The following is a 23,854-nucleotide window of genomic DNA, read 5'->3' as shown; positions in this document are numbered from 1 at the left end:
GCGCCCTCTCGGGCAGCGCACACTGGCACGCACACGCTCCGCGGCCCCGCCATGTTCCGGGAGCGGCGGCGACGGGCGCCCGCGCCGCGGCCACCACCCCGCCCGCGCTCGAGCCCTCGGCCCGGCCCCGCCCCGCGCGGCGCCCCCGCCCAGCTGGCGGCTCCCACCTGCGCCGCGGCGCCTCAGGACGCCCGAGGGGCGGCGGCGGCGGGCGGGGCCCTGGCGGGCACGGCCAAGCCGCGCCGGGGGCCACTAACGGCCTGTCACTGTCAGGCCGGCGGAGCGCCGGGCCGCGCCGGGCCTGGCCGGGCGGCGCGTGGCGGGACCGGCCGCGGAGGGCAGGGCGCGCCCCCTACCTTGCTCTGCGGAGGGGAACGGGAGCAGCGCAGTACTGAGGGGTCTCCGTCCAGGCGCCGGGGACGGGCTCGAAACCGCGCCCCTCCTTCCTCCTCTTCTGTCGCCACGCCCCCCTCGCCCGCACGGACCCGAGGCGCGGCGGGCGCAGGAGGGTTTACCCCCTGAGTGAGTGCCTCGGCGTGGCCGTCGTTGTCGTTGTCTTCGTCGCCGCTGCAACCGCTACTAACGCCGCCAGCGCCAGGCTTGAAAACATCTCCGGTCTCGGTCCGTCTCTCACCACAGCCTCCTCGCTCCCAGGACAGCGCCGCCCGGCGATTGGCTGCCGCGCGGGCACGTGACCGCCGCGGGCACGTGACTCCCGCGGGCACGGGACGGGCGGCGTGACCGCCCCGCCCCCGGTGCCCTCCCCTCTCGCCGCGCTCGGGAGCAGCGTCTCGAGCCGCGGGGCGGGGGAGGTGGCACGTACCAAGCGGGCGGCGGCGGGGGTGCGGGCCGGAACTGCTCCCTTCGCGTCGGTCCGCCTCCCGCGCGCCGTTCCCGGCGTGAGGAGGGAGGGGGAATCAAAGGCTGGACTGGGAAGCGGCGCAGGCGGCGCTGATGCTGCCGCGCGAGCAGCGGGCGCTGGCGTCCGTCGCTCTTCACGGCGACCGTGGCGGTGACGGGGGCTGGAAACTTCTGGAAATGGCGTCAGCGATGAAGACACTTAGGGTATTGGTGGGTGATCTTTGCAGGGAGTGGGTGGACGAGTTTCTGAAGTCTGCGGCTGGCGACGGAGCTCGGCGCCGCAGGCTGAGGTGTTGGGAGGGCCCCTGGGCGCTCGCGCTGGCTGCCGGAGGGGCTCTGCACGGAAGCCTCTCTCTCCTGCGCCTGGCTGTGCCCCACCACTCGTTCGGCAAGCACAGTAGCGTGCACCTGCCGTGGTGACCACAGAATGGAGCGTACGCCCCCTCGCCGCCACACCTTCCAGTAACCTTTTAAAAGCATTCTTTCACATTCGGTATTGAGCATCTCAATGGGAACCGCCCAGGTACTGGGAAGTGCGTAAGGCATATTTACCCTCTCAGCGTAGTAGCAACGTATACTCTTAACTTCCGGATGCTTTTTATTTACACAGGTTAATCTGCAATAATTTGTACATGCCTTAATTTAACCACTGAAGTAGTTAAACATACTCGGCAGGAAACCGTCTTCATCTTCTGGGGTAATTGTGGCCTCTAAACTTAAGCAGCATCCCTTTGTGCCTTAATTCGCAGTTACAGATTTCCTTTATGTATTACGAGGATTGCGACGTGAGACAGCAGATGTGACAGACCTGACAGAGAATGCCAAATCCCAACAGATCTATAAAACATAAGCCGCCTGCTTTAAAGACCACGTTTCCCCCACTCCGCCCTTCTTCGTTCCTGATTTCTCCCACCTAGAGAACATTAGGTTTCGTGTGAACAGTGAGCCATGTCTTTGGTGCAAGGGTTAATACACGCTTTGGAACGCCCAAGGCCCACATCCTGTAGCACCCTGACACCTCCAACTTCCTGTTAATGCGCACTCCGCGGGAGCAGCAGATGATGGTTCAAGTACTGGGATTGCGCCCAAGGTGGGGAGGCCCTCACCAAGTTCTTCCTGACTTTGGACCAGTCTCTCTCTGACTGTTGCAAGCATTTGGGGAATAAACTAACAGATGGAAGATCTTTCTCCCTCTGCCTTACAAAAAATAAATGAAAAACGGACCAATGGGGTCAGCCTTATGGAGCAGCAGGTTGAGCTTCTTCCCGGTTTAAGTCCTGGCTATTTGGACCAAGCTCCCTGTAAATGCATCTGGAAAAGCAGTGGGAGATGGACCAAGTACCTGGGCCTCTGGACCCAAATGGAATTCAGGACTCCTGGCTTTGGCCCAGCCCAGGGCTGGTCCTTGTGGCCATCTGGGGAGTGAGCCAGCACATGTAGATTTCTTTTCCTGTAACTCTGCCTTGCAAAGACAAGACCCTGTTGGCTAGAAGTACAATAGTGTTATATATAATTTGGATATTTATGGTATGAAATACAAAGGAAAGGGGGCTAGCATTATGGCATAGCAGGTTAAGTCGCTGCCTGCATCCCAGATGAATGCAAGTTCCGGTCCCAGTGCAGAAAATGACCCAAGTACTGGGCTTCTGCATCAATGTAAGGGACTCGGAGGCAGCTCCTAGGTTAGGCCTGGTCCAGCTCTGGCCATTGCAACCATTTGGGGAGTGAAATAGAGGATGGATTTATAAGTTTATCCCTCTCCATATGTAACTCTGCCTTTTAAATAAAATAAAGGAAAATATAAAGGAAATAAAACTGCTTGTGAAAGGTCAAGAGTGCTCTAAAATAGAAGAAACATTTTTATTATAATGTTTGAAAAATTAGTTTACCTTCTCAAATTAAAAAAAAAAACCCTAATCTTTGAGGACATACTTAAAAATGATCATAATGTTTTTAGGCATAATTACCAATGCATAGTCTGTCTCAACAGCAAGGTCAAATACTGACCAAGAAAGCCTGAAGCATTTGATTAGATTTACCTACTAGAAAGGCTTTTTTCTCCCAATTTGCAAAACTAATGTATTAGAGGTAACTTCTTAATTGGATGTGATATAGAAAAACTTTATTCCTTCTTGCAGGTTGTAATATTTCGCGTGTCCACTGATTTTTTCAACTCATGCTGTACTTTCAATTTCATTCCTCAATTGTTTGTATACTTGGGAGTATCAGCATAGCCAAGGATACTGTCAAAAGTATTTTCTGCTACCTTTTTATTTTTAAGATTTTGAGAGGTAAGAGTCACAGAGAGATGAAGAGACAGAAAGGTCTTCCATCCACTGATTAACTCCCCAAATAAGCACAAGGGTTGAAACTAGGCCGATCTGAAGCCAGGAGCCTGGAGCTTCTTCTGGGTCCTCCAGGCGGGTACAAGGGCCCAAGTATTTGGGCTATGGATCAGAAGACGAGCAGCCAGGACTCAAACTGGCACCCATATGAAATGCCAGCACTACAGGCAGAAGCTTAGCCTACTACACCACAGTGCTGGCCCCCTTAAGTTTTTTTTAAAAATAACACTCTAGAGACTAACACATTATCATCCTTATATTCTTTTTTTTTATTTATTTAATGAATGCATTTTTGCATAGATGCAACTTTAGGAATGCAGTGGTTCTTTCCCCCATACCTCCCATCCTTATATTCTATAGTGTGGTTTAAATATCACTACTTGGAGGGGCCAGCGCTGTGGCACAGCAGGTTAACGCCCTGGCCTGAAGCGCCAGCATCCCATATGGGTGCTAGTTTGAGACCTGGCCACTCCACTTCCAATCCAGCTCTCTGCTATGGCTTGGGAAAGCAGTAGAAGATGGCCCAAGCCCTTGGGCCCCTGCACCCACGTGGGAGACCCAGAAGCTCCTGGCTCCGGATTGGTGCAGCTCCAGCTGTTGCGGTCAATTGGGGAGTGAACCAGCAGATGGAAGACCTCTCTCTCTGCCTATCCTCCTCTGTGTAACTGTGACTTTCAAATAAATAAATAAATATTTTTTTTAAAAAGTGTCACGATTGGAAAGATATTTAAAAATTTATAAATATTAATGTTTAAACAGAATAGTGACATAAAGTAAATAGAAAGATAATGGTAACTTAAAACTTAGCTGCAACATGGGGTGGGTGTTGTGGGGCAGTGAGTTAAGTCCTTCCTTGGGATGGGTACATCCCATATTGAAGTCCTGGCTACTCTGCACCTGAGATCCAGCTTCCTGATAATAGTCCCAGGAGGCAGCAGATGATGGCCCAAGCAAATTCTTAGGTCCCAGCCACTCATGTAGGACATGTGGATGGAATTCCTGGCTCCTGGCTTGGGCCTGGACCAGCCCCTACTCTTTTCTTTTTATTATTTATTTATTTATTTTGACAGGCAGAGTGGACAGTGAGAGAGACAGACAGAGAGAAAGGTCTTCCTTTGCCGTTGGTTCACCCTCCAATGGCCGCCGCGGCTAGCGTGCTGCGGCCGGCGCACCGCGCTGATCCAAAGGCAGGAGCCAGGTGCTTCTCCTGGTCTCCCATGGGGTGCAGGGCCCAAGCACTTGGGCCATCCTCCATGGCACTCCCTGGCCACAGCAGAGAGCTGGCCTGGAAGAGGGGCAACTGGGACAGAATCCTGCACCCTGACCGGGACTAGAACCCTGTGTGCCGGCGCCGCAAGGCGGAAGATTAGCCTACTGAGCTGCGGCGCTGGCTCAGCCCCAACTCTTACAGGCATTTGGGCAGCCCATAAGCAGATGGATGATGTCTCTTGCTGTCACTTTACCTTTCGAATAAATAAACATTCAAACTTGGCTGTGCTAAAGAAAAAACTCAGTTGAAATTTGACAGAATTTTTACCACACTTTTGGCCTGGCAGCCAAAAATGAGTGGCATTTGAGTAACTGTTAACCTATATAGTAATGTCTTCATAGTTAGCCACTAATAGCAGAACGCTTTAAAAAGGTCTGTGCTGTTCTGACATATTTATAGCTGCAGATTGCTAGGTGACCTACTACTAAGATGTACACAGAGTAGAACGGACAAATAATGCAAAAAGTTTATATACACAGCAGGTTCATATTTATTTGTCCAGTGACATATTTACAGCTAATATAAATTAAAGGCCTGCTTGCACACCAAAGCCAGGTCCTTTGGGTGGTTCAGTCAAAGAGGTAAGACCTCCAGCTGGCTCACAAGAGAAGCGTCCACTCCTAAAAAAAAAAAAAAGCAAACAACATTAAATTGACTAATATTAACTAACATTTGTAACTTTTTACTTACAAAAATAACTGTTACCTCACAACAGCCTAGTTAACTATAATTAGCATGGGTTATTTACTTAATTATTTCAACTGCTGCAAGATTTTATCTAAAGGTAAACATGAAAATACATAAAAGCTCACCATAAATATAAAATGTATAAAATAGCACTAATAATACTATCCATTGATTGAGCACTATACAAACATTAGCTCCCCTAATCCTGACAGCAATGCCATGAGACAACTTGATAATGACTTTACAGACACAGAAACCTAACTGCCCAAAGATCAGAGCTAGAGAACTATGGCAAAAATAACCCAACCCTAGAGGAAATTTTAAAAACTGTTTTAAGGGGCCAGCACTGTGGGGCAGTAGGTTAAGCATCTGCCTGTGGTGTCAGCATCCCATATGGGCGCCTGTTCGAGTCCTGCCTGCTCCACTTCTGATCCAGTTCTCTGTTATAGCCTGGGAAGGCAGTGGAAAAAGGCCCAAAACTGCTTGGGCCCTTACACCGATATGGGAGACCTGGATGGAGCTCCTGGCTCCTGTATTCGGATTGGTCTAGCTACAGCCGTTGCAGCCATTTGGGGAGTGAACTAGCAGATGGAACACCTCTGTCTCTCCCTCTCTCTGTAACTCTGCCTCTGAAGTAAATAAATAAATCTTTAAAAAAAAAAAAAGTGTTTTAAGAAACTAAAGCCTAACATTTTTTACACTTGGATTTTGTTTAGATTGAGATATACTGTCAGGATGAATATAAGGGATACACACACTTCCACGCTGCATTTAGAAATTGAAATTGGGTTCCTTGAGAAATATAAAGAATTGGAAAGATAGCTCTTAGAAACAGTTTTTGGAAAAAAATAGTTTCCAGGTCAGATGAACACTGCAGCCACAAAGAGAAGCAAACAAGAACAGATCCTGATGGAGCAACCTCTGGAGAGAGACAGTGCAGAGGTAGAAGAACCTGTCTGTCTCTTTTCACCCCACACGTACTTTCCCATGTATTGCTCACCTCAGCCCTGTCTGACCTCTTGCTGAAACCCAGCTCAGCACCTACTCCATGTAATTGCACTCCTACCCCTATTCCCTGGTTTGACTAATTTACCTTGTTTCCACCACAGCTTTTAGCTGAGGAACTTGTTTAATTTACATTTTTCAACCCCTCTGGCTTTGCCCTTCATATCTGTCATCAATCTTGTAACTCTGTTCTTTAGCCCTAGGAAATAATTTTTTGGCGCGGGAACAACCAAATGATAGCACATCATCATTTATAAGATCTTTCAAGCTATCACAGGACGTAATACAAAGAACTAAGTAATGGACCAAACATGCTTACAAAGTCAGAAATTAGTTAACATTCACTACAAAAAAGCAAAAGCCAGCGTGTGGTACAGCAGGTTAAAGTGACTGCCTGGGATGCTGGCTTCACCTATGGGTACCAGTTCAAACCCTGGCTGCTCCACTTCTGATCCAGCTCCTGGCTCATATGCCTGGGAGGACAGCGGAGGTTGGCCCAAGTGCTTGGGCCCCTGCCACCCACATGGGAGATCCTGAGGAGGCTCCTGGCTTCTCCCTTGGGACCAGTCCAGCTCTGGCTACTGCAGCCAATTTGGGGAAGTGAACCAGTGGATGGAAGATCTCTGTCTCCCCTTCTCTTTTTCTGTAAATTCTGCCTTTCAAATAAATAAATCTTTTTTTAAAAAAAGTTGAAAACCATGTTAAAAAGAAGAAGAAAAAGCAGTTACTGTGTACTATCAGACTAAAAACTAGGGTAAGTGGCAAAATGATACTTTAAAAACCCAGTATTTGGCCTTAACTACTACTAAGTATATCTGATGCTCTAAATGTTGATGAGATTAGTTTACCTTGGAAGACTTTCATCACCTTTACTAGGTTCTCTTTTGTGGTTTAAGCTCAGCTACCCACCCCACATCAAATTCCTTCTGTGCTTAATCCTTTTGATTGAATGTCAGAATGGAATGTGACTTAGTGGTTCATTTTAGAAGTCTCATGAGAAGCTGGCTGCTAATGCACCTGGGAGAGCTGTGGAAGATGGCCCAAGTTTCCGGGCTCCTGTACACATATAGGAAGGAAGGAAGCTCCTGATGCCTGGCTTTGGCCTGGCTCAGCCCCTGCCATTGCAGCCACTTGGGGAGTGAACCAGTGGATGGAAGACCCCTGTCTCTCTCTTGCTCTCTCTCCCTCTTTCTCTGTATCTCTGCCTTTCAAATAAAATAAATATATCTTAAAAAAACAAAGTCTCATGAAAGTTGAGCATTCAGTATTTAAAGCCTCATCAGTGTGGATATGGGTCTTTTTAAATTAACAAGTTTCTTAATATTAGTATCTTTACCAACAAAAAGCATCAATTTAGAAGTAAAACCTGAAGTTTCTCTAATAATAAATGCAAGAATGACTCATGTAATTTTTGAGCTCTTCACAAGATTATGGAATCCTACAAGGGTACTTTGAGAAGTTGATGGAAAATGCACATTTAGTTCCATTTTAGAAAAACTTCTTGAGGTACCTGTGTGTGAAAATAATTTTAATAATAATCTGGTCCAGAATCTCCTAAAGCATCTTCCATGAAATTAAGAGCCCAAGACACACTTTAGAGAAAAATGGGGGTTCTAGTGGTCTGTTACATCTGGCTGCAAACTTTCTCCTTTCTCCATCATTCACACAATGCACTATAAAGCCTAAACTTTGGTTTATTCCACTAATCATATAACTCCTCTCCCCACCCCCACTTCATCTGTAGACATGCCTCAGAACACTCCAGAAACAGGGATCTGGCTCCATTTGTTCTCCTGATACCTTACAGTTTAAACTAGGGTTTTCACTTAAGGAAGAAAAAATGTTTTCCCTGACAATGCATGCTTAAAATGCTATTGATTGCCTTGGTGTCTTCATTAAAAGTCAAAAAGTAAATTAGTTCAACTTTTTAAAAAAGATTTATTTATTTATATATCTGAAAGGCAGAGTTAGAGAGAGAGATCATCCATTCGTTGGTTTACTCCCCAAATGGCCATAATGACCAGGGCTGGACCAGGCCAAAGCCAGGAGCTTCACCTGATCTCCCATGTGGGTGCAGGGGCCCAAGCACTTGGACCATCCTCTACTGCCTTCCCAGGCACACTAGCAGAGAGTAACTGAACCCACTACACCACAGCACCAGCCCTAGTTATTTCAACACTAAATGTAAATACACCATTTAAACTCAGTTGGATTCTGTAAACTTTGGTCTTTGTAAATATTTATGGCTTAAAGAAAATAAGACGTAATAACTCTATGAAAGTCTAGGACTTTTTTTATTATTGCTGACATACATCCACCACTGTAAAAAATAAATATTGTCTAGAGTTAACTATCAACTGCACTGGAACTATATCCTAGTTACATATATTTTACATCTCAGATATTACCTGTCCCTACCAGAATCCTGTAAAATTTAAGGTAACTTTAAAATCAAAATATGAATATTTCAAATTGTATTTAATATTAGTTATAAACTAATCCATAGTGAAAAGTAACAATTAGTGATGTAAAAGTAGGTTTTTTTTATTCTTTAAATTGAAAATAAGGGGCCGGTGCCATGGCTCACTTGGCTAATCCTCCGCCTGCGGCACTGGCATCCCATATCGGCACCTGGTTATAGTCCTGGTTGCTCCTCTTCCAGTCTAGCTCCCTACTGTGGCCCGGGAGGGCAGTGGAGGATGGTCCAGGTGCTTGGGCCCCTGCACCTGCATGGGAGACCAGGAGGAAGCACCTGGCTCCTGCCTTCGGATCAGCGCAGTGTGCCAGCTGTAGCAGCTATTTCGGGGGTGAACCAATAGAAGGAAGACCTTTCTCTCTGTCTCTCTCTCACTGTCTAACTCTGCCTGTTAAATTAAAAAAAAAAAAAAAAAAATTGAAAACAAGAAAATCTCAGCACACAAATATTTATTAATGTCAAAATTAAGAGGACTACTTTACCTCTGGTTTAATTTTTTTAAACAGTCCTTTATCAAAAATGAAAAAATTCTGAACCAATTAGAGACATCAATCTTTACTAACTGTGGCTTTACCTCTGCTTTTAAATAAGAGGTAATAAGTAGAAAATAAAAATAATTCTCAAGCCTTTGGCTCAAATTCATAACACTGTCAACAAAATCCAGAGCCTAAAATTTAGCAAGGGCTTTTATTATCAGATTCAATACAGATTACTTATCTGGGCCCCTATTGCTTTCTCTCCCATACAACTATCCTCACTGATACCTCACTGCAACCAAAACTGTTCTTATTTTTCTTGCAAGACCTTAACAAATTCTATTTCCCTTCCTTGAAACACTGTTCCTCTGGCTGTTTCATGGTTCCTTCTAGCTAATCACTCAGTTCATGTCTCAAATGTTACAACCTTAGGGAGGCCTCTCCTGACTAAATTTACTTCCAATCACTCTCTATCCCCCAACTCTGTCCCATTTTTGTTCACAGCATTTATCATTCAGATAGTACATTAGTTGTCTCTATCACAAAAATATAAGAGAATTCTATTTTACTCATATTGTTTATGCAGCGCAAAAAAGTGCCTATCACACAGCAAGCATTCAAAAATGTTAAATAAATGTACAATCTGTAGTGTAAAAAGTAGACAAAGCAGGCCGGCGCTGTGGCTCACTTAGCTAATCCTCCGCCTGCGGCGCCAGCACCCCAGATTCTGTCCCGGTTGTTCCTCTTCCAGTCCAGCTCTCTGCTGTGGCCCGGGAGGACAGTGGAGGACGGCCTAAGTGCTTGGGTCCCTGCACCTGCTTGGGAGACCGGGAGGAAGTACCCGGTCCCTGGCTTCGGATCAGCGCAGCGCTGGCTGTAGCGGCCATTAGAGGAATGAGCCAGTGGAAGGAAGACCTTTGTCTCTGTCTCTTTCTGTCTATAACTCTCTCTCTCTCACTGTCTAAAAAAAAAAAAAAGTAGACAAAGCAATTATTTGTTTTGTGTTTCAATGCTGTGAACCACAGATCACAGAGTGCACTAGAAGGGAAGTTAAGAGGTTCTAGACAAAAAAAAAAAAAAAAAAAAAAAAAATTATGCCTACAGAATTGTCAGCATGCTATCAGAAGACAGGGAGCAGGAAGCTAAAGAAACTAGGTGGATTTTATAATCGAGGGCCAGCACTGTGGCACAGCAGGTTAAGCCAATGGCCTGAAGCTCTAGCATCCCATCAGTGCCAAATCAAGTCCCAGCTGCTCCACCTGTCATCCAGCTCACTGCTAATATGCCTGGGAAAGCAGTGGAAGATGGCCCAAGTCCTTGGGCCCCTACGAGGAAATCGGCTCTTTCAACTTGAAAGTTGAAAGTTATGGGTGTAACTACAACGTAAGAATAGCATAAACTTATTTAACATCTGAGTCCTAAGAAGGGAACTAAAACTTATGGAAACTACTATGAAATAAGCACTTTAGGAGTCGGAAATATCTACATTTGAAGAATAAGGGATAGGGACTGCTAGTTAAGAAAAATACTGAAAAGTTAAATGGTAAAGGTTTCACTTCAGTTGCCTCCATAAAGAATGATTTTTCACAATAGAAATGTCTGATTTAAAAAAGCAAGTGTACACTCTAGTACTCTAGTGAGGAACCAGAAAGAGAATACCAAACCTTATTAAGCAAATTAAATTCTATTGGCTCAGAGTACTTAAATTAGTACATGTTTCTTAGAAAAGAAAGTATTAGTCAATAAAAGCCAGGTAGCATTTACTAATCTTATCCTGAATTGACCTCATTTTCTCACTTCGTACAGTCATCAGTCTGCCAGAACACTAAGTGAGTATTTTTAGAGAACATACTAAAGATTAACTCACACCCTCTGATTTGGTAACTAAATTTCAGGGAACTCACAATAGTTAGGAAAAAAAAATTTTTTTAAACAGAGAAATAAAGAGCATATCTTTGCTATTTTAAAAAATCAGGATACTATATGGCTATTAAAACCTACAAAGATGTTGAGAGAAAGAAAAGTTTATATGACATAACAGAAAAAAAAATACCCAGAGAGGTTACAACTATATAAAACCATGCAAGTATCTGCTATTAGTAAGAGAAGAATTAAATAACTGAATAGTTAGGTATGGAAAAGGGGTCATTTAGTGCTAAAAGTTCAAGTTCACAACTGAAAGTGAAGCAATCAGTACGATACAACTATAGGATGATAGCAACCTGGATAAACTGTGGATAACTTGAAAAGTATCAAGGCATTCCAGTTGAATGCAGTGTAATTGTTGTGTACTGGATCTGAAGTAAGAGCTGATGTAACTAGGCTTTATTATTACAAGTGTAATGTTGGGAACAAAGGACACAGTCCCACAATGCTCTGATGCTCAGTATATATCTCAAGCACCATGATCAGTTTAAGTAGCACGTTAAAATCACTAGCTCCTTAGAAAACCCACAGAGAGAGACTAATACTGTATCAAAGGGAAAAAAAAAAACAAAGAAAGAACTGTGGATAGTCAATCTGAGAAAAAGATACAGAGAAAATGAGGTAGCTATTCTAAGTAACTGAAGAGCTGTCATATTTAGAAAAGGTATTAAAATTCTTTTGTGTTGATTCAAAGGGCAGAATTGTATCTTTAGGAAGTTATTAGAGGGAGACAGATTTTAGTAAGTCTTCTAACAGTATTAACTTTTTTTTTTTTTTTTTTGGACAGGCAGAGTGGACAGTGAAAGAGAGAGACAGAGAGAAAGGTCTTCCTTTGCCGTTGGTTCACCCTCCAATGGCCGCCGCGGCCGGCGCGCTACGGCCGGCACACCGCGCCGATCTGATGGCAGGAGCCAGGTGCTTCTCCTGGTCTCCCATGAGGTGCAGGGCCCAAGTACTTGGGCCATCCTCCACTGCACTCCCAGGCCACAGCAGAGAGCTGGCCTGGAAGAGGGGCAACCGGGACAGAATCTGGCGCCCCGACCGGGACTAGAACCCTGTGTGCCGGCGCCGCAAGGCGGAGGATTAGCCTAGTGAGCCGCGGCGCCAGCCTAACAGTATTAACTTTTAAAAAGAACAGAATAAATCTATTCTTACAGTAAAATTTCCTTCTCTATAAATATTCAGGTAGATATCAGATGATCAAAAATTCTTGCTGTAGGGGAGGGTTGCGGGTGGGAGGGACGTTATGGGGGGAAAGCCATTGTAATCCATACGCCGTACTTTGGAAATTTATATTCATTAAATAAAAGTTAAAAAAAAATTCTTGCTGTAGATGACAGGTTGATTTAATACTGTCCAAAATTCCTGCTAACTTCTGTGAACTTAGGAAATAAAATTAAAACAATAAGTTTACATAAAAGATTTAGGCTAAGCTATTAAAAATTGTAAAAGCATTACCTTGGCCCAGGTTTTGGAATTTTGCCAGCTTTCAGTTCATCAATAATTTCTTCAATATCCTTAGGTGTCAGATCCTCCTACAGAAAACACATTACAATAGTTATATTAAAATTACTTCCTACTGCTAAAATATGTGTAAATTCCTAATACTAGAGAGTTTACTCTCTGTCTCTCTCAGCTCAGACAGCTGGGTAATTCCTGTATACTTGTAGGACAGGCAACAATAGAGGTGATACAGAGTAATGCTTTAAAGTTAAACATGTATTTGAGTGCTGGCTCTATCACTTACTACCTTGTAATACTGGACTAGTTATCAGTCTTCTCAAGTTTGCTTATTTATTTTTAAACTTATTTCAGGATGTTTTTGAGAATTAAATAAGAAAAACAGTCAAGGCATGCACAATAAATGCTATAATTCTTGAAGAAACAGTGATGTACAAACAGTATTTAGCAACAGAAGTTGTTGTAACTTAAAAGTAGATTCCTGGGCACCAGGCCTGCAGCATAAGCAGGTAAAGCTGCCGCCTGCAGTGCTAGCATCCTATACGGGTGCCACTTTGAGTCCTGGCTGCTGCATTTCTGATCCAGCTCCCTGCTAATGAGCCTGGGAAAGCAGCAGAGGATGGCCCAAGCCTTTGTGGCCCTGTACCCATGTGGAAGACCCAGATGGCTCCAGGCTCCTGCCTGGCCCGGCCCTGGCCATTGTGGCTATTTGGGGAGTGAACCAGCTGATGGAAGACTTCTCTCTCTCTCTGCCTCTCTGTAATTCTGATTTTCAAATAAAATAAATAAATCTTAAAAAAAAAAAAAAAGTAGATCCCTAATATCTTCCTACTCTAAACATCTAACTGCTACAAACTGATAGAATCTCTATCTCTTGGATAAATCTGTCTGAGGCCACTATATTTTAGACTTAAGACATAACTAGAAGAGTAAGTAAGGGATAGGGACTACTAGTTAAGAAAAATACTGAAAAGTTAAATGGTAAAAGGTTTCACTTCAGTTGCCTGCATAAAGAATGATTTTTCACAATTCCTATTTAAATAGAGAAATAAATATCCTGAAGACAAAAACTCAATGAAACCCAGGGAGATAAGGAGAATACCAAGCAAATTTGGCTTCATAGTTATAAAGTTTTAAAGAGCAAGGTACAAAGACCCATTATTTCAAACCACATACAGATGCTAAAATGCTACACACGTCAATATAAGGGGAAAGTAGAACCTCAAAGAAAACTGCTAGTCTGGAAACCTTTATATCACAGGGTTAGCAAGGCCTGATATAGCAATGGGACCCTGGGGAGCAGCCAGTAGTACTTCTAGTACCAAAAGATAAACAAAGCAAATCTGTTCTTCAATGCAGGTCTCACAGAATTTCCATAAGCCAATTTGTAAGAAATGTGAGCCAAAAGAAAAGCACTGAAGGGGACCAGTATTGTGGCACAGTGGGTTAAGCTGTGACCTGTAACACCAACATCCCATATGGGTGTCGGTTCAAGTTGTGGCTCTTCCACTTCTGATCCAGCTCCCCTGCTAGCGTCCCTGGGAAAGCAGCAGAAGATGGCCCAAGTGCTTGGGTCCCTACCATCCACATGGGAGACCTGGATGAAGCTCCTGGCTTCAGCCTGGCCTAACTGGCTATTGGGCTACTGGGAATCTCTTTAACTCTGCCTTTCAAATACATCTTAAGGAAAAAAAAAAAAAAAAAAAAAAAAGATAACATGAAGAGAAACTAGAATTAGAATGGAAGCAACTGAAAAACATGTAACTACAAACATTTAGAAATTAAGAACACTTTTTAAAAACTTGCAAGATGGGCTGTGGTGTAGCGGGTAAAGCTGCCGTCTGCAGAACTGGCATCCCATATGAACACTGGTTCGATTCTCCGCTGCTCCATTTCTTACCCAGTTCCCTGCTAATATGCCTGGGAAAGCGGCAGAAGATGGCACAAGTACTTGGGCCCCTGCACCCACGTTGGAGACCCAGAAGAATCTCCTTGCTTTAGATTGGCCCAGCTCTGGCTGTTGAAGCCATTTGGGGAGTGAACTGGTGGATGCAAGATCCCCCTCTCTAACTCTGCCTTTCAAATAGATAAATAAATCTCTAAAACAAACTTACAGAAAAAGTCAAAAAGTAAAATTTGTCTAAACTTCTGAGATCCAGCTACAGCTGTACTTAGCAAGAGGTATGATGCCATCTCTACAACATTTCTTTTTAAGATTTATTTATTTGAAAGGCAGAGTTACACAGAGAAGAACAAAAGAAGAGATAGATTTTCCATCCACTGGCTCACTCCCCATATGGCTGTAACGGCCAGAGCTGAACCAGTCCAAAGCCAGGAGCCAGGACTTCTTCTGGGTGTTCCCTACCAGTAGAGAGACCCAAGCACTTGGGCCATCTTCTAATGCTTTCCCAGGCAAATTAGCAAGGAGCCGGATCAGAAATGGAGCAGCCAGGAATCAAACCAGCACCCGTGGGGATATTGGTGTTGCAGGCAGCAGCTTTACCCACTATGCCACAATGCCAGCCGCTCTATAAAAATTTTAAGATAAGAAAATAACCTATTAGTATGGCTGCATAAATATGTACACGGAGAATACATATTAAATTATGATAATGGTTGTCATCTGGGGATGAAAGGAAGAGAACAGGATTTGGAGGTTCTTCAACTCTCTCTGTAGCTTAGTTATGATGATTATACTTGAAGTAAATATGGCAAAATTTTTTCTAATGGTGGATCTTGTAAACTAGGAATATTTTCAGTATTTATATATAAATTATTAAATTTCTTACACTTTAAAAGTCTTTAAAGTTTGTCATTATCATCTGGAGTTAAGTGCAAACATGTTTAATGATATTCATTTTTACCAAGCCTTCTGGGTATTTATGCTAACAATTTCTTCTTAATGAATAATTCAGAAACCAAAATCTTTGGACATGAAATCAAATATTTTAAATGTGACATTATACAACTTTAATGTCCATTAAATGAATACTCACATAGTAGTTGTCATTAATTTGAACCATTGGTGCATTTACACAGGCCCCTAGACATTCCACCTCTATAAGAGTGAAAAGTTTGTCAGGTGTAGTTTCCCCAACCTTTATTCCTAAAAATAGAAATGATCACTGTAAGAACCATGTTATATTTTAACAGCAATCTGGTTTAAGGGAAAAAAAAAATCACCGTATTTTAGAGGTATCCAAAAAGAATACAAGAGCATCAAATTTTTTTAAATATTTTTTAAATTTGTTTTTTAAGGAATAAAATTTCTTAAGTACAATTTAAGAATATAGTTATTCCTCCCACCATACCCAGCCTCCCCCACCCACTCAAATTTCTTAAATAAAAATTAAACCCTTTATATAATCATACCAAATAGTCAAGGATTTCTTAAGTGGACTTGTTACTTTAGAAAGAATCAAATTTCAGGGAACTCATCTCTAGTTACATAACACTTCATCAGACTGTATTGCTTTCATTTTGATGGTAGTAATTAAAGTATTAAAATCAGTTACACTATCAGATTGCAAAGACTCAGAAAACTTCTAATGTCAAAGATTATTAAGGATGTGAGCAAAAGGGGTACTCATACAACTGGAAAAGACTTTGGGAAAAATATGATAAAATCTTATTCATCAACCCTACTGCTTGTAAACAACTTCATTGTACAAAAGGACATGTATACAAAGGTATGCACATGAAGGTAATTCCAGAGTAACTCAATTTATAATAGAAACATGAGGCAGACATACTTAGTGCTACAGAAAGATAGCCAAAATGAAATATAAAAAGCAGAGATATGTTACATTTATATATTTAAAAATTAAAAATAAAATCTGTAAGTAATACACCAAACTGCTCCCTGAATTTATACCTTCAAGGTAGGGAGAATGGATTCTAACCTGACTTGAGCTTTCTGTTTTGTATACTTCAGTCCTGTCCAACTATTTTTCAACATGGAAGTACTTTATATTCAATAACAAACTCAAAATATACCTATACCTTTACTTCATTAATAAATATAAACATAGCTATGGTACTTTTGTATGGAAAAATGACTGTTTTGCAAGTGTTACTATAATAACAAATTGTCCCCCCCAAAGAAGTCTTACTATGCTTATAACATTTGTTCCATGGTTTCTTTGGAAGAGTACTTGGACAATATAGTCATTTTTTAATATACCACATACAATAAGTGAAACAATTTTCTAAACAATAAAAAATGTAAAACTCCAAGAAGTTTTTCAAACATACTTAATGATTAAAAAAGAACATATGAAAACTCAGCTTTGAGGCAGAGAACTAATAAGCAAGAAATAAAGGCAGGCAAATATAGTAAGACAAACATGCAGTGGGTAAGTACAGCACCAGTAAGCTGCCACAGTTTGGGAAATATAGATAGAAACAGTGAAACTAGAAAGATAATTCTTTTTTTTCTTTTTCAGCAAAGCTGCAAATATAACAAAACCCATACCAAGCTTTTTCTGAATGGCCTCCAGTATGCTGTCGGAGTTTCGGAGCATGCAAGGAGTAGTAGTGCAGACCTGAATGTGATATTTTCCAACTGGCTTTCGATTATACATGGTATAAAAAGTCGCTACTTCATAAACTCTCATTGGAGGTACTTGTAAAACTTCTGCAACCTAAAATATTTGGAAATTTTAAAATGAGATAATTAAAATGTTTATTAACTGAGCTTTAGAGAAGTCACAGAAAGGTATAACTTCAGTGCTGCCTCAATCTGATAAAAGCAGAAAAGTTCTTCAAGAGCAGGAAGTATTTTCTAACTCATAACTGCAAGACATAAGCCCTTCAATTTTTGCACTTAAACCACACAGAACCCAGCAGCCTAATGCAGTTAGATTATCTTCCTCCTATCCCCTGCCAAAGGCTATTCTTTTTCTCTAAATCTTTGTCTTGTACTGTTAGTAATTTCCACTTTGATCACTTCAGGCACTTATATTTTGAAATTCAAAGTGTCTACATAGCAAAGAATTTGTGGCCAAACCCCAGTAAGAAAAAAATTAATTTTTTAAATCCTTTACCAACTTTCCAAAAAAGCCCTAATGTTGCTGGTGTAGTGAATGTAAATGATGCAAAGGATAAAAGCTGAGAGTCAAAGTTCAGTCCTGGCTATCTACATTTAGATATATAAGCAAATTTTATGTCTCTGTTTACACACATACATATATACACACACACCCTTCTCCAAAATAATCCAAAATACCTGTATTTCACATCACTCCACAAAAACTGGGTCTTCTAGACAAGTACTTCTCTGCCCTTCACTAAGGACAAAGGGAATGACTATCTTAGCATGCCTTTCCCAGTCAAAGCTTATTTGCTGTGTAAAATAAGGATATTTAACTGCCTGGTAGAACTGGTCCTTGTATAGTCTGTAATGACCATAATCTTGGCTGCAACTTTCTAAGTAGGTAATACCATTACTCTATTAGCTTTTAAGAACTGCTGAACCACCACTGTGATGCAGCAGAAAGCAACAGGTACGGCCCAAATAACTGGGACCCTGTGCCCAACATGGGAGGCCCAGATAAAGCTCCAGGCTCCTGACTTCTCCTAGCCCAGGCCTTGCCTTTGCAGCCACTTCAGGAGTGAACCAGTGGATGGAAGATTGATCTCTGTCTCCCTCTGTCTCCCTCTCTCTCTCATTCAAATAAGTAAATCTTAAAAAAAAAAAATTTTTTTTTGACAAGCAGACAGTGAGATAGACAGACAGGCAGAAAGGTCTTCCTTTTTCCGTTTGTTCACCCCCTAAATGGCTGCCATGGCCGGCGCGCTGCACCAATCTGAAGCCAGGAGCCAGGTGCTTCCTCCTGGTCTCCCATGCAGGTGCAGGGTCCAAGCACTTGGGCCATCCTCCACTGCCTTCCTGGGCCACAGCACAGAGCTAGACTGGAAGAGGAGCAACCAGGACAGAATCCGGCACCCCAACCTGGACTAGAACCCGGGGTGCCGGCACCGCAGGCGGAGGATTAGCCAAGTTAGCCGCGGTGCCAGCCAAAAAAAAAAAATTTCTTAAAAACTACACATATGTGTCCATATTCTGACATCAAAGAAGAGCTCATTAAATACCATTTCAGATGACAAATATGTTAAGCTTTCTCATCCCAGGAATTCTGAAGGAAATATATTCTCAAAAGACGGATAGTCACAGTTCATTTGTGAAAGATAAAGCAGTTGTGGTATTTCATTTGGTGGTCCTAAGCCAGGGTTGTACTTCTGAATCTAGAGAGCTATCAAAATATGTAAATCTGAAGTGAGGGTCTTGATTGTCTAATATCTCTCTACATGCACACCTCTAAATTCTGCCACACACAATCCCCATGCCTTAGTGATGGCTAAGGAATCAATGAGTGAGTTTCTAGATTTTGTTTTTGCTCTAAGGTTCAATGTTTTTGGGGATTTGGAGAGGGGAGAGAATACTAACATTGAAAGTCCCAAATGTAAAGTGGAAAGAATCTTGATTCTATTCTCTACACCCTATTTCGTGTTTCTCCTCCATAATTCCAACTCTAAACACAATAGGACAGTATCTTTTACATGTTCTCACATTAGTTTCTTATTTATGTTCCTTTGCTAAGCTTGCCCTCAGCAAGATTTCAACAGGCTAGCCATTATTAAAATGGGAATTTAAAAAAATTTAAAAAAAATTTCCAAAACTCTGATTAGCAACATATACCTAATCATTATTTAGCAAGTTAGCTATTTTAATTTAAGACACAATTTAAGAAACCCCCTTACAGGGGGTGGATGTTTGGCCTATAAATTGTCACTTAAGATGGCTACATGCCACCTTGGGGTGCCTGCGTTAGATTCCCAGCTCTGCACCTGATTCTAGCTTCTTGCTAATGCAGACCTGGGAGCCAGCAGGTGATGACTCAAGTAGTGGGATCCCTGCCACCCAGGTGAGAGATCTGGACTGAATTCCCAGCTCCTGGCTTCAGACTGGCCCACTTCTGGCCATTGCAAGTCTTTAAGAGGTGACCCAGTGGATGGAAGCTCTGTTTGTCTGCCTCTGTGCCTCTCAAATAAATTAAAAATAAATAAATAAAACCATGTAGATAACTCCTGAAGAAACAGGTGATTTACTGAAAAATAACCACCTATGTTTACTAAGGATAGTATCTCACTAAACCTGCTTTTAGTGAAAAAAGTACTCAATGCCTACAAAGTGTCTACAGTACACGGAAAACAAGAGATAATCAAATTTAAAATTTGCATTTGGAATTTTATTAGATAAATGGAGGACACTCCTATTCTTGAATAAAAATAATGGTCTGGCTGGCACTGCGGCTCAATAGGCTAATCCTCCACCTAGTGGTGCCAGCACACCGGGTTCTAGTCCCGGTCGGGGTGCTGGATTCTTTCCTGGTTGCCCCTCTTCCAGGCCAGCTCTCTGCTGTGGCCCGGGAAGGCAGTGGAGGATGACCCAAGTGCTTGGGCCCTGCACCCCATGGGAGACCAGGAGAAGCACCTGGCTCCTGCCTTTGGATCAGCGCGATGCGCCGGCTGCAGTGCGCCAGCCGTGGCGGCCATTGGAGGGTGAACCAACGACAAAGGAAGACCTTTCTCTCTGTCTCTCTCTCTCACTATCCACTCTGCCTGTCAAAAAAAAAAAAAAAAAAAAGAAAAAAGAAAAGAAAAGAAAGATAATGGTCTGGCCTAACAGTTTTGGCCAAGTAGTTTAGAAAGTAACAAAAATGAAACGTAGCAGAATCTCTGATAGTTAAGTAGAAAAAGCACTGAATTGGAAATGAATTCAGTCTCAGCTATATAACTTAGAAATCATAATATAATAACTAGAAGAGAACTACCTAGCTCTAAACCTTCACTGCCAATGAGGAAGTAAAGCCTAAAGAAAAATCAGGTTTCTTAGTTGTAACCCAAACACACTTTCCATTATATAACATAGCTTGGTAGTTGTGATTCTTATAAGAATCAAATGTGGTTTCACTTGGTACTCTGTAAATGATTCACTATACAATACCACACAATGTAATTATGATATTGATAGGACATGAATAAACATGAAATTCTGATTACTGCTGAAAACTATTAGAAAAAAAAGCCTTAGAAAGTACATATGAATAGACTAACTCCACATACTATGAGTTACCCACAGCATCTCTGTAGGTTGTTGATTCCAAGGTGACATATCAAGTGGCATAAATACCACATAAGACTTTTTTAAAACATAGTCAAAGAGGGGCCAGCACTGTGGCGCAGTGGGTTAAAGCCCTGGCCCAATGCACCGGCATGCCATATGGGCACCAGTTCTAGTCCTGGCTGCTCCACTTCCGATCCAGCTCTCTGCTGTGGCCTGGGAAAGCAGTGGAAGATGGCCCAAGTCCTTGGGCCCCTGCACCCATGTGAGAGACCCCGAGGGAGCTCCTGGCTTCGGATTGGCACAGCTCTAGCCGTTGCAGCCATTTGGGGAGTAGACCAACGGATGGAAGACCTCTCTCTCTGTCTCAACCTCTCTCTGTAACTCTTTCAAATAAATAAAATAAATCTTAAAAAAAAAACATTGTCAAAGAAACAAAATATTAAAAAGATTATCACTAGCTGTGAGGTGGTTTCCAGTAATTCTAGTGTCTAAATATTACATTAATTTTGAGAATATCTCAACATTAAATTATACACATTTGGGATCTTTTTATTATGATCATTTTCCTCAAAAAGAAAAGACAAAACAAAACAAAATTTTCTTCCACTATTCCTAATCTTCTTCAATAAAAAGCTCTACTTGTCTGCATTAAGGAAACCAACAAAATACAAAAATAAAATTCAGGGAAACATACAATCCTAGATTCTGATGTTAATTATTATTAAAGTAACTTTTACATAAGAAAGTCATCATACACAATCTCTCCTCTTTTTGAAAAATGAATTCAGTACCTTGTTCATAGCAGAGATAGGCAACCACCCATTCTGCCTCTGGGCTAAATCCAGGACTGGAAGCACAGCTGCTGCTTTATGCCCTTCTGGATAATTTTTTACAATTGCCTCTATCCTCTGTATGAAAGAAAAAACATCTACTTATGTATCTGGAAAATAATAAATATTCTGCAATTGTTAATGTTCTCATACCTTATAGTTTTCTGGTGTGAAATCAAATGGAGTATCTGGGTTATTCTCAGGAGTGTCTCTGTGCTAAACAAAGAAAAAAAATTATCTCAAAAGTGTGTATTAACACTACACATAACTATAATATATATTAACAACAGTTTAACCTTTCCACTGTTATTCCAACATGCTATCAATCATTCTATCATTTCATCAGAAAGAATGACTAAACACACGTTTGATGAGTATGACGACCAAAAAATACTTAGAATTCAAAATTTTAGAAATAAGCACCCTTTAAGAATTAGAAAGAGCTTTAGGATCTTCTAATTACCAAAACACTGCCAATTATTGGAAGCCTTTTTAAGACACAAAACTTTAAGTGTGAACATATGTATATTTTTGCAAACGAGAGAATATCAGACTGTCAAAGGGATCTGGGATCCAAAAACGATAAGATTCACAACTCTGGGGACATGTGAAAACACCATCTATTCCCCACAAGTTTTCCATAAACAGAAACTGGGCAATAGCAAGAAGCTTTATTCTTAAAAGAGCAGAGCAGGCCCTCTTTAAAAACTAACAAGAAATGACACATCAACAGGAAATCAAATGAGTCACACTGAGATTAACACATCAATTAATGTTCTGATTATGTGATTACAGAACTGAATCTCTTAATGTTAACTCTTAAAGTTCTGCTTTTTATAGGACGTAACTGAAAAGAAATTTGGACAGTGATCTCAAATACTCCTATATAGTTAATTTGAAATGCTTTTAGACAAAGATTTCCGACAAAGCATCAAGCGGGAAACTACATATTATATGCCTAACTCTAAATCATCATACAAATTCACCACATTGCCTTCAAACAATTCTAGATTAATCCTTGAAAACTGCACCTTATCCAAAAAAGGGCCAACACTGTGGCACAGCAGGTTAAACCACTGCTTGTGACGGAAGATGCAGGCATCCCACACTGGAGTGCCAGTTCCAGTACTGCCTGCTCCACTTCTAATCCAGTTTTCTGTTAATCTGCCTAGGAAAACAACAGAAGAGGGCTCAAATACTTGGGCCTCTGCCACCCACGTGGGAAACCGGATAGAGTTCCTGACTCCCGGCTTTGGCCTGGCCCAGCCCAAACTCTTATAGCCATTTGGGGAGTGAACCAGTGGATGGAAGATCCTTCTCTGTCTCTTCCACTCTCTATATCACCATGCCTTTCAAAACAAATTAATTTTTTAAAGAGGGACTCACTGTTTCCTCCCTTATGAATTGTGTAAATAAGCTGAGGAATTCAAAGACTTCTAACCTGTAGTTAAGCCCTGGAAATCAAAATATAAAGGCCAACTGCTAATGAATTTACTATATTACTAAAATCCATGAGCTTCAAACATTTTGGAATTCCCCATATTGTAGAACCTTGAGTCGATGTTACTGATTTTTTAAAAACTTAAATGTACATTTTAAGAAAAAAAAAAGACCTAAATAACATAATAAAAAGAAAAATACCCAAAGTGTGATGAGAATCTAGTCAGGGCTCATAATAATTTTGCCAAAGAACAATATAAATTCTTATTCCCAGTTTCCCTGGTGGCAATTTAAACTAGGAGGTTCAGTTGAGACCACACATCTTTCAAAATGTAGTGAATTCAATTAGCTACATTTGAAGCCCCACAATGGCCAGCATATTCCAGACTCTAGCAGTTATGACACTTTAGGTTATTACAAAGGATTTACCCAAGTCTTTTTATTCTGAAGGAATCTAAGCAACTACTTACCACAAATAGGGCTCCTCCAGCTCCATTTTGCACAGCTGTCTTATGCAAATTCCTTAGGTGTTTTCCCTAAAATTTTAAAGTTTAATAAAGTTTGGTAAATCAAAAGCCTTAAGAAATTTTTCATAGGGGAATCCTTTCAGATTCATAATGTAAAACAATAGAATCAACTTACAGAAGTAAAAGATCTTAAGAAATATGGCACACTACCCTATGACCCGCCCACACCTAATTCAGGAGAAGCAAAAGAAAATGGAGATCCCAAGGCAAGGTTTTACTAACTTGTCTAAGATCACACACAAAACTCAATGGAAGAACCATGATAACTACTCAGGACCTGCTGAATGATCTGAGTTGTATATCCCTTCTACTAACTGCTGGCATGCATCTGGAGAATGTATCATTAACTTACTGCCTTTCACTTTTGAATCAGGGTGGCTGCCAGCTTTCATTTAATACAGATCTTTGTAAACATGTTTTCA

General features: G+C 41.6%; 2 protein-coding genes and 1 long non-coding RNA gene across 22 annotated transcripts in view; 1 reads left to right on the top strand and 2 right to left on the bottom strand.

The window, feature by feature from the left end:
• The window catches only part of LOC100357740 (ankyrin repeat domain-containing protein 12), a 143,036-nt gene extending 142,330 nt beyond the window's left edge, over positions 1-706 (bottom strand). For 6 of the 19 annotated variants that reach the window (XM_070050464.2, XM_070050472.2, XM_070050473.2 and 3 more), the window contains exon 1: positions 357-667. The gene's annotated coding sequence lies outside the window, so the exon portion shown is untranslated. Of the gene's footprint in view, positions 1-167; positions 281-356 lie in introns of those variants that run through there. The other 13 variants (XM_051852131.3, XM_070050471.2, XM_070050480.2 and 10 more) reach the window with 8 other exon arrangements.
• Positions 707-788: 82 nt separating this feature from the next.
• LOC138844053 (uncharacterized) lies at positions 789-17,100 on the top strand. 2 transcript variants are annotated; one of them, XR_016214645.1, is made up of 2 exons: positions 789-1,065; positions 16,953-17,100. It is a non-coding gene; the product is annotated as an uncharacterized LOC138844053 (long non-coding RNA). The 2 variants fall into 2 exon arrangements; XR_011379436.2 differs by lacking the exon at positions 16,953-17,100 and adding an exon at positions 1,611-2,676 and having other exon boundaries at positions 810-1,065.
• NDUFV2 (NADH:ubiquinone oxidoreductase core subunit V2) overlaps positions 4,943-23,854 on the bottom strand; it is a 31,860-nt gene continuing 12,948 nt past the window's right edge. Inside the window, exons 2-8 of the mRNA XM_002713582.6 lie at positions 23,376-23,441; positions 21,619-21,681; positions 21,427-21,543; positions 16,982-17,150; positions 15,504-15,613; positions 12,505-12,581; positions 4,943-5,096 (exon numbers count right to left, since the gene is read on the bottom strand). Of these exons, the coding sequence (XP_002713628.1) occupies positions 5,003-5,096; positions 12,505-12,581; positions 15,504-15,613; positions 16,982-17,150; positions 21,427-21,543; positions 21,619-21,681; positions 23,376-23,441 (696 nt within the window). The 3' untranslated portion in view covers positions 4,943-5,002. The remainder of the gene's footprint in view (positions 5,097-12,504; positions 12,582-15,503; positions 15,614-16,981; positions 17,151-21,426; positions 21,544-21,618; positions 21,682-23,375; positions 23,442-23,854) is intronic.

Source organism: Oryctolagus cuniculus, chromosome 10 (genome assembly GCF_051225735.1).
Source record: "Oryctolagus cuniculus isolate XC-2025 breed Fujian yellow rabbit chromosome 10, ASM5122573v1, whole genome shotgun sequence".
NCBI classification, from domain to species: Eukaryota; Metazoa; Chordata; class Mammalia; order Lagomorpha; family Leporidae; genus Oryctolagus; species Oryctolagus cuniculus.
Note: the sequence above shows the minus strand (reverse complement) of the source record. Positions and strands in the feature narration are given on the sequence as shown.